The following is a 17,862-nucleotide window of genomic DNA, read 5'->3' on the forward strand; positions in this document are numbered from 1 at the left end:
TCACTTTGCAATGTTAGGACTGTCATTAGTGGGAGTGACTCCATAATTCCTTCCTCTACTGATTGCCAGAGTTGCACGCACCAGAATGAGCTTCTTCTTGAAATCTCATGACTGTGTTGTCAAGTATTAGACTCCACTGACAGTAATGTAGAGCAGCCCAGCACAGGCTGTCTGCTGGAAGGAAACAGCAGCTCAACAGCTGCATTTAGGATGATGCAGTTCAGAAAACAGCACATAGATACAAAGCCGCAGTTTGCATCATTATCTGCTGCCTGAAAGGCTCTCTCCCCTCCTGCCCAAGGAAGGGAAGCCTGCAGCTGATGAAACTCCCTGCAATTCGTTTCCTAACCCCACCCAGTGCTGCCTTGACGTGGCACATTCTTTCCCCCCGCCCTAAGAGCCACGTTCAAATTATCGCCAGCAGAGCTTCTGGCGGGCTCCAGGCAACTTGCACTGTAGCAGAGCTGAGCCCTGCCAGGCAGCTGAGGGCAAGCACTTCTCTTGCCCTGGAGCCAGTCTCACCCTCTCTCACTGCCTGCTTGTCTCCTCCATAATACTCTGCTCTGTTGGCTGCTGTAATCTGTGGAGCTCTGGAGTGGCCACTTTACTGTGACCTGTGGCCCAAAGAGCTGAACAAGTCATTTGGCAGAGCACAGTCAGAACACGTACCTGTCAGCAAGCTGTATTTAGTATTACTCAGAATCTGAGAAGGAGGAAAAATGTGGTTATATACTCTATATTGGACAAAAGCTTTCACACTGGGCTGTGTGACTTTTTTCTATCCATTTTTCTATCTGTTTTCTAGCCATGTTTTCTATCCCTTCCAGTGAGGGCTCCAGCAGTAGACTGTTTATATGTCAATAGCAACTATGAATTAATGCAAAGTTTTCAAAAAAGCCCACCAAAAAGTATACCCATGCAGCTACTGCTTCCTCAAATCTTGTATGACAGGAGCAGTCTTGTGTTCTCCTGATAAGCACCATGCAATGGACTGCTACACAGAGGGAACTGTCAAACCATCTGTAACATAAATCTTGGGGTGTGGGAAGAAGGGAGTAAAAATCAGTATCTTCCAGGTGGAGGGGAAAAGGAGCAACAGGGCTAAGCTACCACATATAAATTACACAGTAAGGGTGAGGCCTTCAACTGCAGCCAGAGTAGAACCATGAGTTAAACGTTTCATACTGAGTGATTAAACAAGGCTTCAAGCCAAGGCTTAGGTGGAGATTGCCTGGGATAAGCTGCTGCACTTACAGTGGCTGCTTTCACAGGAGGAACAGAATTAGTGAACCATGATGCCATGGAAATACCTATGGCAAGAGGTGTAGGTGAGAGTACCATGCAGCTTCTAGTAGCACCAGGCAGGCAGAGGCAGGCTTAGCTGCCACTAGCTAACCTGGCTACATCTACACAATTCATGAGTTCCAGTTCCTCACAGACTTGGGGTGGAGATAATTTATTAGATTTTTCCACATTAAAACCTGACAGGCAATATAAAAGCTTTTAAACATGTTAAAAAGCACTGATTCTTTAAAAATACTGATTCTTTAAAAATACTGATTCTTTAAAATCACCCAGTGTGGCTGGAAGTTAAGGAGGTAATGGCTTAAAGAAAAAATCTAAAGTTTTTGTCACACCTTCTTTGGGTCGTTTTGCACTAGATCCTGCTGCAGTCTTGGGCTTGTTCTTTGCCTTGGCAGGAGACCTGGAAGCCACAGCCTTTGCATTGGGAGCTGTTTCTGAAGCCATGGGAGGGCTGGGCTCCAGGAAAGAGCTTTGCAGCTCCAGAGCAAAGTGGTAGTCCATGTGCTCTGGGAACTCCCACACCAGCACAAGCTGGCCACACTTCTCACAGCGCTGCTGGTCCCCTGGAGAGGTGGGAGGGAGCAGGGTGAGCTCAGGAGAGGGTGGCAAATTCTGCTCATTTCCCTCAATAGCTGGTTGTAATTTCAGAAGGGTCCTGGAGCTGGGTGGAGTTGAGGGTGTTTGTGTAGCATCTGATGGCAACTTCTCCCGGGGAAGCATCTTGTAGGGAGAAGTAGGGCTGGCATCGCTGGGACTCTGCTTCACAGGGGACTCCAGCTCACACTGCACAGAGGCAAGTCCAACAGGCAAGCCAAAAGCAGCTGTCTCTTGGTGCTCTGGGGAGCTGGGCACAGCTGACTCTGCAGTGGCAGCACTGGGCAAGCTGGTTGCTGCTGCTGCCTGTGACAGCTGCCGTTCTGCTGCCTTTTGGAAGAATGACTCAATAGCGCTCGCTGGTTTCTGCCTAAGCTCTTTGCTTGGGCTCCTAAAGAACTTGACCCTGGCCTTCCCACAAGATGTGGTGTTTTGGCTGGTGGTGGCAGTGCCATCAGGCTGGGTATCACCCGTCAGAAAGGTGGTAATGCCTGTAGAGAGGGTGACAGGCTCTGAGAACTTGCTTGCTGAGAGTTGCAGTGAAATCAATGGTGGAGACCTGCAAAGGACAGACCAACATCAGCTCAGACACCAGCCTGGAAAGCAAGAAATCTTTTGAAGTAAGACCTTAAACAACACAAAACATTCACGGACAGGGGAACTGTAGTATCTGGCAAGGGGTGGGAGAGACGTTTGCTCTGACAAAGTTGACTATTGCTACCTCCAAAACAGACATAGCAGGCTGTGCTGGACAAAGTAGAACCCCTCTTTCCAAAGCAGCAATTCCCAAAAGAAGGGCATGGGAGCAGGAGCAGCCAACTGCCAGCCTGGACTTTGAGTCCACTACAGGCTAAAGCTGCTGTGAGATGAGAAGGCCCTAAGGGAGCAACAGCTTTGTCAACGTTTAACAGACAGGACCTTTTTGCTTTCACTGCAGAGCAGGAGTTGTGCACTTTCAGTTTTCTTCCTGCCTCAAAGGCTTCCTCACAAAAAGCTTTGTCCTTAGGGTAGGATAACAAAGCTTAGCTAACTTCTTCAGCCCAGCAGGGCCAGGACAGCCTTGCTCCAGCCAGAAAAACCCCAGCCAGCAGCAATCCTCAGCTCCAAGTACAGAAGTGTCTCACCAGATGTGGGGCTCAGAAGAAGCCAGGCTGTCCTACCACTAGAAGGTTGCTGCAATATACCGTGAGGGTGCTGGGAATCACTTTTCCTGACACTCAATTAATTTCACTTGAGTTCCTTTCCAAACGGTCTCTGGCTTGTCCAGTACCTCCCACATCAGAACCAGTCCTGACAGTGACCCACTTTGTCCCACACTCACCATGCTGCCTGGTGAGCCCCAGCCACGTTGCAGTTTTGGATGATGGTGAAGGCGTCACTGCACATTTTCTGTGCATCGTAGCGGGACAGGGCGCACAGACGCGACACGCGGGTGTCCCCTTGCTGGCGGATCACCACCATCAGCTGCCGGGCCACGCGGTGGTTCTGCCGGGAGAGCAGAGCTGTGCTTCCAGCGACTCCTGCAGGAAGGGGCAGGAACAGCCGAGGGACTGTTCCCTGCCAGAGCCCTCCCCAGCCCCCCACTCCCTGCCATCTCCCTGTGGTGGGGTGGGACATGTCCTGCCTGGCCCGATTGCCAAGGGATGGGATACACAACAAGTGCGTGCACAGCTGTGCCACACAGGATGGGAAGCAGCTACTCCTTGCTTTCCCTCAAAGGCAGCTCCACACTCTTTTTGGCCCCACTGGCCACACTGCCAAAGCTGGTGGATTGCTCCCACCCTGGCCTGCAGCCTACCATCCAGATAGGAGTGCAGCACTTCCTCTCACAGCCCACAAGCACACCTGTGCCAGCAAAGGGCTTGCAAGGGAGCAGCAGTGCAGCAGAAGGCAGGTGCAGTGGCATTCAGAGCCCTGCATCCTAAAGCATGGGACAAGGATTGTTCTTAATCCTGCAGTGTTCTGGGGCAAAACCATCCTGCCTGGCCATGCTTCTGCACACCTCTCTACTTGGGACACCATAGCACACAGGCACACATCTGTGGGTGAGCAGATTTCCTCCCCTCCCACATACCACCCTCAGCCTCCTGCAAGCCACTCACGGTGCAAATGCACTATGTGCCTCCTTGTGTCCCTGTGCCTCCCCTCCTCACCTGGCTCCTGTCCTTGTTCAGTCTGGACTCCAGCTCCAAGGCCAGCTGCAGGAGCCAGTGCTGCACCTGGACAAAGCAGGGGTAACAGACAGGTTGGGCCTCTGCTTACAGCAGCACCACAATATAAGAGCAATGCTCTGCACACTGGGGAATGCTGGTGGGGGATCAGACTGGAATGACAACTATTGTAAGGCCCCAAATCTGTAATAGACCTTGAGAAATCAGTCCAGCTGAGATTCAACACTGCAGACAAGGACATTGTAGATACCATACAAGCCCTGCAGCATTACTACTAGACTTTGCCAAGTAATCTAGGTTCCCTGTCCTGGATTTCTCTTTCCATCTTCCTATACCTCAGCGGGAACCTCATCCCAGCTAATAGTTAAAGCACAGTCTGCCTCCTTCTTTGGGCTAGTTGCCTTCCTTCTAGCAACCATGCTCTTGAAGCTTGGCAATGTGAGTAACTTTCAAACAGGCCCAGTTTTGCTCATGGAACTTACAACCAGGATGGACCTCTTTGTGCAGAAGCTTGTTAATGCATTTCTGTCAACAGGGACTTCCAGAGCTCAAACCACCTTCTCCCACTGTGCCTCTAGTCTGAGTTTCAAGGCATAATTGTGCAGAAAAGCAGCAGTTTTGCAAGCTGGTCTCAGTTTTTAGTATTCTTATGCTCTCCAGTGTGAAAGCCAAGCATTATGCTAGATGTAGGCTTCTCCTACCGCCTTCTGTGTGGCCAGGGCTGACTTCCCAGGGAAGTTCTTGCTACAGCCAATAGACTGGGGCAGATACCGATTTTTGACAGGTTCCTCTTCAATTCCTCTGCACAAGTCATAGAGCCAAGACCTGAAAGCCACAGGGAAAGCATGAGGTCAAGGCAACTACAGACAGACAGGCATCACTGGACAGCACATCAGTCTCCTGCAGAGCCCTGCTTTCAAATCAGTGCAAGCTGTGACTGTCTCTCATCCCCAGCTCTACAGTTGCAGCCGCAGCTGAACAGGCAGGATTCCTTCAGGCCTCAACTGCCTGTCAGCACAACTCCTCCACCTCTTCTCCTGAAGTGGCACCAGTTCACCAGTCTGCAGGGCAGTCCAACTGCTCTTCTGGGCCCAGAATCTATGTTTCAGGCTCCAGTACAGCCTTGTAACTTCCTCTGTGATGAGACTGTCATGACTGCCCTCTTCCCAGCCTGCAAAGAACCAGCCCTTTGACCTCATCCTTGGATGCTGTAGAAGGATGAGGCCCTGGCTGACAAGCAAAATAATATCCTGGGGAGGGTGCCTGGGAGCAGGCAAGACTGGAAACCTGCTGTGGGCCCAACAGATCAATGCTTCCAAAGACGTCACTGAAGTTTTATGTTCCAACCTTCCTAATCACAGCACAACAACCTAAAAGGTTCTGTGACTGAAAGGAAGTCTCAATTCCTGCAAAAAGCCAAGTGGTGAGTGGTTCATCATTACCCAGTTTTGTCTCCAAAATGTGTCTGGAGCTCAGTCTCGCTGAACTGTGTCAGCTCCCCGATGTACTCCACTCCCAGGATGTCTGTGATAGCAGTGCCAAGCTTGCCTCCCAGGTTACGGCTACGGCAGAGAAACAAAGAAGTGAAAACACAAATGGAGCATCATGTGAAGATTGTGACAAATCTTGTTTCAACAGTTGTTTTTAGATGAGGACAGCTAGAAGCTGCTAGGAACTAGCAGGACAAAAGGAACATAACATCTTCTGCTCGCAGTAAAAGGACACATAGGAGTTGATGCAGGAACTGCTCCCTGGGTCCCCCAATTTTAGTGCTTCTCCCTCAGCTTCATCTGATCCCAAACCATGCTCTGAAGAATGCCTCACATTCAGCTTCATTCTTCCTACACGGACAGGACCCTTTCCCACACACATTCCTCTCCATCCCTTGCAAGACACAGAAAGCAGAGAACAGCAGAGCAGGTCTGGAGAGCAGGATTAGGGATCCATTCCTCTGGAGCAGCAGTGCTCGCAACACTTCCCTACACCAGGAAAAGTACTTGTGCACAGTGTGGATGCTCAAAAGCAAACCACATCAGCTCCCTGTGAGCATAGCAGTCACTCACACTGGGGAACAGCTATGGCCTCCTTGCCACAGTTGCTTCTGGCTTACACCTGTGCACCCCAGCAGGCATCCTGAGCACAGCCTTACCCTGGAAAGGATGCCCTCAGGCTGCTAGTGGGCTTTTGGATTGTGGTCCCTTCAGCAGCAGGGCTGCAGCTTCCCAAGCACGCTCCCCCCAAACTGTCACTCACAGCCACGAGGCATCACTGGCATGATTCCCTCTATTTGTTCCCTGCACTGAGGAGCAGTTACTGTGGAGCTGAGAGCCTCTGCTGGCTGCTATCAGTGAGCATCAAATTGCTGTGCTGAGGTGGCCAGCAGCAGCCCCAGGCTGCACTGAAGCAGCAGCTCCCTGGTACTTACATGTTGCTGACGGGCAGTTGGCTGAAGAGCTGTGGCACAAATCGTGCAGACACCAGCGTCTGGCGGTTGGGCTTGTTCAACCCACAGGCCAGTTTGGCCAGTGTCTGTAACACAGAGAGGGTGGAAACTCAGTTATTATACACCATGCACTGGCCTAATGTGACTCCACCCAACAGCTTGTGCTGCATCACCTCTAAGAGCTGCCTTCAGAATAGCTGCTAGGATATGTGCAGGGTGCACCACTGCTTGCTCTGAGGCAGTATCCCCCTCAGGATTCAACATGCACTAGCTGGGTACTCTGAAAGCAAAGCTGCTTTCAGGCTTTAGTTCTGTGAATTGCTGGACTCCTACTCCAGGCAGATAAAGATCTGTTGTGGTTGCTATAGTTTTCCATCAGGCAAGCATGCCAGAGCTTCCACAGCATGCTCATAGTCCTCCCCAGGCTATGTCTCTCACTATGTCTTTTTCATTCATTTTCGGTGCTTGTCTTGCTTTTTCTCAATGGCACTATTTTAATCTTCTCTCCGTGAGGTCTGCAGCAGCATAGTGCTGCAAAAGGGAACTTCTAAAATGCAGAATTGCTAGCCTGGAAGGCATGTTCTCCTATATAGCTTCCCTTTCCACTTTAAGTTACCACAGGGTCAAAAATACACAGACCAGTTTGAAGTATATTTAGCTGGGTGTTTGAGGTTTTATTTAACAACTCTAATAACTTCCTCTTTCACTGCCTTGCCATACATCCTGCAACTGAGCAAAATTTCTTGCCTGCCTATTGAGCTATTACATTTACTAACAGCCCATTTTACAGGCTTATGAACATTTGAACTCGATTCTAGACAAAGATCCTTTCTCAGATGTCTAATCACTGTTCTTCTTGTCTGGCTGGAGAATTCCAAGTTTACCCACCTCATAAAGTGATGTGCTGCAACCCAAACCAATCACTGAGACTTCATGGAGGGAAATAATTTACTTTTTCTGACACCTTCTGTAAACTGCACATGCTGAAACAGGATTTGGCATTTCTACAAGAGGACTTCTATAACTGACTCATCCTGCTGCTTGTCCACAACAACTCCAGGCTACTTCCTGATTTACTGTGACTTAGCCAAAATCCTGCTGGTTGCTTTTTCTCTATAAACCACAAAAACAGTCAGTGAGCATAAGAAGTACTGCTGGGTTATTTCAGATTGATTCTAAGCTTGTTCAAGCTCAGAATTTTCAACTCTAATTTCATTTCAAATTTTCACAGCCCAGGCCCTGAGCCCCATCTGTGCAACACCTCAATTCATACAGCTGTTCCCTCTCTGTAGGCTCCAGTGAAAATACTCGTTCTTAGCAGACCTTGGACAGATCCCCCAGCATCCCACTCTAAACATCCCAATTTGAGTGCAACTCACCAAACAAAATCATTATAGGAAACAGTAATATTTTCTTTAGCTAGATACATGCCCTCCAGACAACTTCAGTTATGTTGTCTGCTACAGTGTCATCATCAGGTTATTCAGCTCAGGGTGAGGTAAGTTAGAAACCTTGACACCTCACATCTGTAGTCTTTCCTGCACATTTGGCTAAATGTGTGCCAAAGAGGGCATATAAACAAATTTGGCATGAGTGGTTCTTGAGAAAACCATGCTGTTATTCTCCAGGTTTTTTGGTTTCATTCATCATCTGGGGCTCCTGGTGTACTCTAACAAGGAACTTCATTGGGAAAAGCAGTTACTTGGGAATGTTTTCTGGAGGAAAAAATGCAAGCATAAAGCAGATAAACTTCACCTTGAGTTTCAGGCCACAGTTGCTGCAGCCTGAGAATGGTTTTTACTGACACAAATTCCCAGCGACTCAGAGGCAGAAGAACACCAGACTGGGGCACTGAGGTGAGCTGGGTTGCTTTCTGGTGAGTCAGTGTTTACCCTGCTGACCATGGGGATTTGGGTGATGCTCAGCCAGCTGCTGAGAGCAGCCACAGGAGCTCTTGGTGCATGACAGCAGCTGCAGGAACAAACGGACTTTGATGCTGCAGCTACAGAGGATTTCCTGCTGGGTGAAAGGTGGGCTGGTTTACTGAGAGCACCCCTTTTGTTCTGCAGAAAAGGTTTGTACCCACAGATGTGAGCTGCCTGTGGAAGCACAGCACAACGTACTGCACAGCCACAAGTATGCTGTGGTGACTTCTACACTGTGTTTGCTGCTACAGATACACAGTTCTTCAGGGATGTCACAGCACCTCACAATGTCCTTACTTTCTCAAAAAAAAAAAAGTTGGCATAGAAAATGGAAGCTGGGAGAAGATGCTAGGAATATCAGGGAAGTTCTCTGTTATTCTTCATTAAAGAAAGCAAAAAGGCAAATTGAACATACCTTCCACTGGAAATTTCTACACCAGTGACCTTCCTCAGCTAGCTCATTTCTGTCTCAGTCTGCTCTAGCTTCAAACTGAGCCAGTGCAAAACCAGTTCCAGTCCCTGTGTACAGCTGGCAGTACTACCAGCTGTTTCTGCAGCAGTCTAAAATGAAATATACCTTCCTCGAACTCCAAAGCATACATTTAGTCTTCATTTATTTTCTTTTTTTTTTTTTTTTTTTTTTTAAGTTAGAGCCTGCCTTTATAAAGTCATACCTGTATAAATAAACCCCTCATCTGCAGGACAAAAGGGGTGCTCTCAGTAAACTAGCCTGCTTTTCACCCAGCAGGAAACCCTCTGTAGCTGCAGCATCAAAATCCGTTTGTTCCTGCAGCTGCTGTCATGCACCAACAACTCCTGTGGCTGCTCTCAGCAGCTGACTGAGCATCACCCAAATCCCCGTGGCCAGCAGGGTAAACACTGACTCACCAGAAAGCAACCCAGCTCGCCTCAGTGCCCCAGTCTGGTGTTCTTTTGCTGCCGAGTCACTGGGAATATGTGTCAGTAAAACTGGCTGCAGCAACTGTGGCCTGAAACTCAAGGTGAAGATTACCTGCTTTATGCTTGTTTTTTTCCTACAGAAAAGTCTTCTGGAGGACTTAAGCCCCTTTTATTCCTAGTGAGCTCGCTCCTTAGGGTACACCAAGAATCCAGGCAGTAAATGAATGGATGGCAGACTGTTCAGACCACAGCTCTGGGGAAACAACTCCTCCTGTTTCCAGATATCTCATAATTTCTCTGAAGGTGTGATCACACATGACTGCATTCCCAGCTTGGTTTGTCTTCTACAGGAGACTTTAAGTACAGGAGAGCATCTACAGCACGTTCTGACTCCGCTACCCAGAAGAAATCAGGCTGATGTGCTATGCATGTACCTTGTTGTGCGAGATGCCAGCTGAACACCTGAATCCGGTAGCTGCTTCTACTGCCACCCTAATTTCTTCCACAATTACTGCGCCCATGGTCAGCTGCAGGTCAGGACAATCGGGGTTATCGAAAGACAGCGACGCTAGCCACTCCTCCAAACCACGTTGCCGCAGCTCCTCTAGAAAAGGGACACAAAAGGGATCATAAGGGGACACGAAATGGCACTTCTTGCTGAGCCCAGCAAAGGGACCCGCAGCATCACCCGCATGCTGCTGTAAGCGCGTTCCAGCCAGAGAGAAGCACACACTTTAAAAGCCACTCACTGCGGAAACCACACACGCCATTTACCGCACTCGCGACTGGGGGGAGACAAAGCAGGCGGAGCGGGCCGCTCCCGGGGCGGGGGTCGGTGCGTACCCTTCCCGCCGGGATCCGCTCGGCGCGCGCCGCTCCCGCCGGGATCGGGGCCGGGCTGTGCGGGCAGCCCCTGCACGAAGGTGCTGGGCAGCAGCGCGGCCGGCAGGGGGCGCCCGCGCAGCTCGCGCAGCCGGTGGCGCGCGCTGCCCGTCAGGTCCAGGTACGCCTCGTCGATGCTGGCGCGCTCGATGGCGGCGAAGCGCGACAGCACCTGCATCACCTCGGCGCTGGCCTCCCGGTACCTGCCGGGCGGCGGGCACGGGCTCAGCCGCCGCCCCGCGCCGCCGGGGAGGCCCGCGCCGCCGCCGCCGCCCCCGGCCCGCGCTCTCACCGTGTGAGGTCCGCCTTGCCCCGCGCCTGCGGCACCCGGGCCAGCGCCAGCTCGGGGCACAGCGCCCGCGCCTCCGACGCCCACATCCCGCGGGACACGCCGAAGGCGCGCGCCTCGTAGCTCACCGCGATGATCCTGCCGAGACACGGAGGTGAAGTGCAGGGCGGGCCCGGCCCGGCGGGGAGCGGGGTGGGACGAGGAGCCGGGATCGCCGAGCCGGCTCGCCTACCTACCCGCCGCCCTGCCACTCGGTGTACTGCACCACGGCGCAAGGGCGGCCGCGCAGCTGCGGGTCGAGGCGCTGCTCCACCTGCATGAAGAAGCAGTCCATGTCTACCAGGGCCACCACGCGCTCCCGGCCCCGCGACATCCCGCCGCCGCCACCGGCTCCCGCCCGACTGAGCGAATGATTGAATAACCGCCCGCTCGGTGGGGCGGAGAGCCCCGCCTCGGCCCGCCGCTTTGCGGCACCCGTACTTTCCGCGTGGGGGACGCCGGGAGTCGTAGTTCTCCAGGGTGCGGCGGGGCGTGCGCGTGTCCCCGCCGCGACGGTGCGCGGCGCCCGCGTTCTCCCCGTGTCCCCGTGCTCCCCGAGGCGCATGCGCGGAGCTGAGTCCCGGCTGCCCCGCTCGTCCCTCCCGTGGGTGGCCGGTGGCGCGCGCCCGCCGCTGCCGCCATGTCCGCCGAGCAGGTGAGCGGCCTCTGCGAGCAGCTGGTGAAGGCGGTGACCGTCATCATGGACCCGGCGTCCACGCAGCGGTACCGCCTGGAGGCCCTCAAGGTACCGCCCGGCCGGGGAGGGAGGAGAGAGGGACGGGGGGACGGAGGGCGCCGGGCTCCGGCCACGCGGCTGCCCCGTCCGCACGGCCCCGGGCGGGCGAGAGCCTGGCGGGCCGCTCCCGGGCGTGCCCTGAGGCGCTGCGAGCCGTCGGCAGGCGGCGGGGGGCGGGCGGCCGCGTGTGCCCCGGCGTGCTCCGCCAGGGATGGGGCTGCCGCCTCCTGCCCGGGTGTGTAACTGCGCGTTCGCGTCCCGGTGTCCCTCCCCAGTTCTGCGAGGAGTTCAAGGAAAAGTGCCCCATCTGCGTGCCCTGCGGGCTGAAGCTGGCCGAGAAGACGCAGACGGCCATCGTCCGGCACTTCGGCCTGCAGATCCTGGAGCATGTGGTCAAGTAAGTCAGCTCGTCCCGTGCCGCCGGGCCGGGGAAGGGTCCCGGCCTGCCGCCACCCAGGATCTGTGCCTATTCCGGCGCCTCGTGCCCCAAGGAGGCACTTTCAGGACGCAGGGAGCTTGTTGTGCGGCAGAGGACAGTTGCAGTCTTGCTCTGGAATTTTTTCTTTTTTCGGAAAAGAAGGAGAGGAGAGAATTGCTTTCAGGCAGGTTGCGAAGGTGAATTCATTGAGCTGTGAGACATGTTGACATCACAAGATGAAAATAAGTGCACTGGGTTACCAGCAGGTCTTTGCAGTGTTGTGTCATTGGCCTCTTGCTAACAAAGAGTCTTTGTATTAGTTCAGTTCTGAGATTCCTTTCTTTGCCGCCTCTACAGACCTGATGCTTTGTGCTTTTGCTGCTGCTTCTGATGTCTGTTGACCTCGATGGGGCACGCCCGTTTGCCAGCAGCAGTTTAACTCAGCCTTTTTATTAAGGGATTGGATGCTGGCAGAGGCAGGGAGCTGTAGTGTCTCTAGTTTAGGTAAAGAAGCGATGGTTCCTTGAGAATCAAGTCAGAGACCATTAGAAATGTTTTGACTTGGTTTCCTTTTTGTTTATTTTTAACAGATACCGCTGGAATAATATGCCTCGCCTAGAAAAAGTTTATCTGAAGAACAATGTTATGGACCTTATATCCAGTGTAAGTACCTGCTGCCCCAGGCTGTTCTCTGAAATGTGACAGCAAAACTGAAAAATACTCCAGTTAATTAGCACAGAGGATCTGAATGCAATTTTGCATTTCCTTGCTTTTTGCTTAGCTTCTCTGGTTGTTTCAGTACTTATTCAGGTGAATAGTCATGTTACCTCACATGGCAGGAAGTTGTGAGGCTTGTATAACATATATAACGTACTTTTCCTTAGGAGGAAATTCACTAACTATGGATGTTCTTATCCTTTCAAAAATACTAAGGTCTGGTCGTGTTTTCTCTGTTGTGATTGCTCTTGTGACTAAGTGACATTCTTTTGAGGAGAAACCTTCTGGTTCCCAGCATTTATTAGCTGTGGGTGCTTGAGAGCATAGAAGCGTCATCTAAGGTAGCTGCAGTGAAGAGTGTTTTGTTTTGGTTTTAGTTTTTGTGGTTTAGAACGTTAGCAAACCCTGTGTTTCCCAGGTTATAAATGCCTGATGCTTGCTGTTTTGTGTAGCTGTCCCCTTTCTGTCACAGGGAACTCAAAGTATCCTGGAGGAGGAAAGTCACATTAAGGATGTGCTGTCTCGCATTGTGGTGGAGATGATCAAGCGGGAATGGCCTCAGCACTGGCCTGACATGCTGAAGGAGCTGGATACCCTGTCCAAGCAAGGGGTATGAAACACAGCTATCTGGTCCCTTTTGCTTTCTCTTAGTATGGGGTTCAGTCTTCCATCATCCTGAGGAAAATCTGACTCACTCGTGGTCAAGTGAGACAGGTTGATGATGGAGTCAAAAACCCTGTAAGATTAAACTATCCTGAGATGGCAGAAGGAAGGCCATCCTGCTGTTTTATTTTCTCAACGTGTGACCTATGTCTTCATGCATGCTTGCTTTCTCCACATCTTTGAGCTAGTCACTAGAGATTTTAATGTTTGGACTGTGCTGATGGAGTGTATTTCACTTTGGGACATCAGGAAACTCAGACAGAACTGGTGATGTTCATCCTCCTACGTTTGGCAGAGGATGTGGTGACTTTTCAAACGCTACCTACCCAGCGGCGACGAGATATCCAGCAAACCCTCACCCAGAACATGGAAAAGATCTTCAGCTTCCTACTAACTGCCCTGCAGCAGAATGTCAGCAAGTACAGATGCATGGTACGAGTCTCCTTCCCTTGGGTTTAGTCTGTTCTGGAGGCATTTAGGGGTTGGGGTGCAGCTTGCAAGTTGGCAGGGAAGTAAGTGCAGAAACTGAATCTGTTGCTGCCACTCTGAGGTAGGGATCTGCTATGTTCTGGGAAGCTGGTGCTGATCAGAGAGACTGAACACACAAGGCTGACAGTATTAGTGTTGATACTTTGACTTTGCTAGTGTAAATGGCTTGAGTGGATGCATGCTTCTTCCATACTGTTGGAATGCATACTGGCACCATGGGTACAGCTTAGCAAAATGAAGGTGTGGTTGTGGCAGAAACAGGTAATTTGGGGTGGTTTATGTAACACACAGTGATTAAAAGATGCCATCCAGGAATCGTGTCTGCTCTCTCACGTTACAGTGCTACATTTGAGGTGATGCATCAAAATGCATGAATTTCTGATGTCTCAACATGCTTCTGGGCCTCTGGTCCTTTTCTCCGAGAGCTCAAGTCAGGAAGCCCCTTTTTTTGCGAAGTTGTAGTGAAGAATGCTCTTCTGTTTTTGTGTAAACAGACTTTTCTGAATTCTTACATGGAATCAGAGATGTGCAGTCACATTTTCAGTCACAATGGATGATGAAGGGGAGTCTTTACCCCAGTCTATTCCTGTGGAGAGGAAGTGGATTTGAGAGTGAAGCACAGTTGAAAAACCAAACTAGAAACTAGTTGCTTAGTCATATCTCATATTCTTTTTTTTCCATGAATTAAAATCCGGAGTTAATACAAAATGTGAAACTAGGAACCAATGAAACCTTTTTCTGCCTGACTTCTGTACACATTCCTGATGCACTGTCAGGCTGAGCAACCCCCCCGTAAGAGAAGACAGTTTCTGTGCAGTTCATGGTCGTGGGAGGGTGACCCTTGTGTGTTTTGTAGTCTGGTTGAAATGCATTTCCAGGTAAGGTTTGCATTGCAATGCTTGAGGCTCTGAAGTGTGGCTGCTTCTGCTAACGGTGGAATCTTTCTGATTGGCAAGGTTGGAGCACCCCAGGAACAAGATGTCCTCACCACTCCACAGGTTAGCATATCTTTGGGCTATTCATGCCCAGGGTCATTACTGAGGGTTGGGTGTTCACCTGTCTGCACATAGACTGGGAGTGATGATGGACAGGCCTGCAAGACTATAATGGTGTGCAGCGCTTATAAGTATAGATAAACATGTTTATAAGGTGGGTCATATATGAAATGTTTGAGACTCAAGCCTATTAACTTAAAAAAACCACTGCAGTTGTCCAAACCAAAACCTTGCAGTAGAAAGAAATGCTTGTGGTGTCTTTGCATCTGAGAAAACGAATCAAATCTGAGTGTCTGTGGGACTTGTTTGCATTAGGCAAAAAGATGGTACAGGCCAGTGCATTATTGCTCTTAAGTGTCCTAGGCCTGGGATTCAGGTTGTAAAAGTTGCTGCTCCAGCTCTCTCCAGCTGCCTTTCTGACTTGATAAATCACCCTTTCAGACCTGAATCTTAAAAGCCACCAGCATCTTTTCAGAGTCTGGCTTTTGGGTGTAAGATGCTCTTAAAAGGTCAGAAGTTTCTTTCCTGGGATCCTCCAGGGTGTACTAAAATGCCTTTTCTTCTTGTCCCATGTGTCACCCTGGTGCCTGCTGACTTGAGTGTTACCTTTTGAATGAGAAGGGAATTGTGGCTTAACTTGGCAATTCAGAGTCCTGTTATCTTACCTGGCTAGGGGCTGCAGAGATGACTTTGTTGGCTGCAGTGTCCTGTGTGGGAGACTCCGATGCAGCCTCTTTTTTGGCTGTGTCCTTGAGGATAAGCCTGTCCAGCAGTGGCTGGCTGAAGGTGTGTGCTGCAGCTGTTTATTTACTCTCTCTTGTTTTCTTTTTCAGAAGACTGATTTGGCTCAGGAACCAAAGGTGAGTTGATCTATATATATGGGAGTTAGCTCATTAGTCTTAAAATGAAGATTACTTAGAACTAGGCTTTTCCAAGCCTTTTGAGTCTGTTGCCTGCAGTTTCATGCAGAAGGATTTTTCGCTCTTAATACAAAGCTCTTGAGAAGAGACAAGTGGCAGCAGAAGGATCCAAATCTCTCACTTTCTCAGGGGGGGTTCTTGGTACTCTTATCTCAGGGAGTGAGTGGCTTTAGATGGGAGTTGGTGTTTTTCTGTGGCTCTGACCTCGTGCCTTCTCTCTGTTCTCAGGCCCAGGCAAACTGTCGTGTGGGAATAGCGGCACTTAACACTTTGGCTGGCTACATTGACTGGGTAGCCCTAAGCCATATTACAGCAGACAACTGCAAGCTCTTGGAGATGTTGTGTCTGCTCCTAAATGAGCCTGAACTCCAAGTTGGAGCAGCAGAGTGTCTCCTGATTGCTGTCAGCAGAAAAGTGAGTTCTTCTTCCCTGGCTCCTCTGGCTCCCTTTTATTTTTCTCCTCTTCTGCTGTATAATTCTTCAGACTGAGCAATCCTGTCTTTGCCCTTTTATCTGAGAATCAAAATTCAAATTTAGCTGATTCTGTTAATGATATTTGGTGTGTCATACCAGCACAATACATAGAGCAGGCATGGAAGCCCTCTCCAAATTCTGTGCTTGCTTCTCCTTGCAGTTTGAACTTGGAGGTCCTCACTGACTTTAACCGCCACTTCCTACAACTGTGAAGTGGAAAATAGTGTCATCAGCTGTGTCACCTGGCAGCTCATAGAAATGACAGCAGGATCCAAACAAGTGATTTGACCCATTCATTCACAAGCAGCTGAATTCAAGGCTGAGTGGTTATCAGCTGCCTGCAAGTAACTAGCCAGTCTTCTGTGAGTAAAAGATAACGTCTCAGGGTCAGTTTTGCTGTTTAAAGTTCCTGTGGTGGAGAAATTTTTTTAGATCAGGTACCTTGGAATTTTGGCAAAATTTTACTTAAATCATATGCAGACTGTAAGCCACTCCCCAGATGTAATGAAAATTGTTACTCTCCTACTTTTCCTTGCAGATGAAAATAAATACTTATGTAGATGGAAATAAATAGTTACGTTAAAATTGAGGCATGTGGTGTGTTTTGTGCGTAGGGTAAGCTGGAGGATCGGAAACCTCTGATGGTCTTGTTTGGAGACGTTGCCATGCACTGCATCCTCTCTGCTGCCCAGTGAGTACCGTGGTGCTGCTGTGATTTCACACAAAAAGGCATACAAATAGCTTTGTAGGTGTAAAAGATGATACTGCTGCTTAAGCAAAGGAAGTGGGGACTGGGTAGGAGAGAGCAAAAACACCATTTCTTTTGCAAAACCTGGAAAACCAGGGTTTGTTTTTTTTTTTTCAAAACCTATAGTTGAAAGACAAAGAGGTGTAAATATCTCAGCTTCCCTCGCTTTCTGTTTTAGCCTGAAACTGATCAGGAGGAGAGACTCTTTCAAATAGGCAATTTCAGAGGTTTTAAATACCAATAAAGCAGTACTTCTTGATAATAGCAAAGAAAATCCCACTGCCATAAAATCAAACTGCTCTAGTTCTCTTTATATCTACAAGATAGAAAGCAGTGTGCCTGTCAGCTACAGCCTGAGTAACTGTGATCCTGTTTTTCCCCCTTTCCCTCATTCCCAGGACAGCAGATGGAGAAGGCCTGGTGGAGAAGCACTATGTTTTCTTGAAGAGACTTTGCCAAGTTCTGTGCGCATTGGGCAGCCAGCTATGTGCGTTGCTAGTAAGTCTTATTAATGCCAACAGCAACCCTGGCAGGGCTAGTGTTTAGGGCTGGGGCTTGAGGCAACCCTGATCTAAGGTAGGACCAGGGTTCTCTCTGCACATTTGACAGCTGTAGGGTTCTCTCCATGCATTTCCAAAAGGCAGAAATGGCTCTGCTTTTAAATGGGTTAATTTTATCCTGCTACATCATAGGAATGTAGACTGGAGGGACCCCAACTGATGGCAGGGCTTTACTGTCATCAAGAACCATTTCCTATAACCTCTGTTAAATACTGAGCTTCACTGAAAATTGATCAGGTTTTTAGTTGACTACTGCTACAGAAAACCTAGTCCAGGAAATCACTGTTCTATTGGAAGCCTTTTAAATTTTCCAGTAAAAATAACTGAGAGAGGATACCTGTCTGTTCTACCAAGACTCTCTCAAGTTGAAGAAAGAAGCAGGTTTTGTTCCTGCTGTTCATCTTTGTAATGCATTGTGTCAGTGTTAAGATGAAGATGCAAATTTATACTGTTCATACCATGCTGGTGCTGAATTCCCACTCCCTCCATTCAGCTCAGTACTTCTACGATAAAGAGAGCAGGCTTGTTGAGAGATGGTGTTTGTAGGGAGATTGAAGCAACCAGCCTGTAAAAGTGATAGAGCAAAGTAAAGTC

The 17,862-nt window shown here is 49.8% G+C and overlaps 2 protein-coding genes across 6 annotated transcripts in view; one reads left to right on the forward strand and one right to left on the reverse strand.

Annotated features, from left to right (window-relative positions):
- Positions 1-1,440: 1,440 nt before the first annotated feature.
- POLH (DNA polymerase eta) lies at positions 1,441-11,113 on the reverse strand. Its single transcript, XM_056487464.1, has 10 exons — positions 10,746-11,113; positions 10,513-10,647; positions 10,182-10,423; positions 9,773-9,942; positions 6,496-6,599; positions 5,513-5,632; positions 4,772-4,895; positions 4,053-4,118; positions 3,221-3,384; positions 1,441-2,458 (listed from the first exon to the last, which is right to left on the reverse strand). Exons 1-10 carry the CDS (start codon positions 11,111-11,113, stop codon positions 1,591-1,593), a joined length of 2,361 nt encoding a protein of 786 aa, XP_056343439.1. The 3' UTR covers positions 1,441-1,590.
- A 75-nt stretch (positions 11,114-11,188) lies between these two features.
- The window catches only part of XPO5 (exportin 5), a 29,609-nt gene continuing 22,935 nt past the window's right edge, over positions 11,189-17,862 (forward strand). For 3 of the 5 annotated variants that reach the window (XM_056487458.1, XM_056487462.1, XM_056487460.1), the window contains exons 1-10: positions 11,189-11,293; positions 11,560-11,681; positions 12,293-12,365; positions 12,892-13,029; positions 13,332-13,514; positions 14,528-14,569; positions 15,400-15,426; positions 15,715-15,900; positions 16,575-16,651; positions 17,107-17,206. In XM_056487458.1, coding sequence (XP_056343433.1) covers positions 11,189-11,293; positions 11,560-11,681; positions 12,293-12,365; positions 12,892-13,029; positions 13,332-13,514; positions 14,528-14,569; positions 15,400-15,426; positions 15,715-15,900; positions 16,575-16,651; positions 17,107-17,206 — 1,053 coding nt within the window. The remainder of the gene's footprint in view (positions 11,294-11,559; positions 11,682-12,292; positions 12,366-12,891; positions 13,030-13,331; positions 13,515-14,527; positions 14,570-15,399; positions 15,427-15,714; positions 15,901-16,574; positions 16,652-17,106; positions 17,207-17,862) is intronic. The other 2 variants (XM_056487461.1, XM_056487463.1) reach the window with 1 other exon arrangement.

Source organism: Oenanthe melanoleuca, chromosome 3, assembly GCF_029582105.1.
Source record: "Oenanthe melanoleuca isolate GR-GAL-2019-014 chromosome 3, OMel1.0, whole genome shotgun sequence".
Classification (NCBI taxonomy): Eukaryota; Metazoa; Chordata; class Aves; order Passeriformes; family Muscicapidae; genus Oenanthe; species Oenanthe melanoleuca.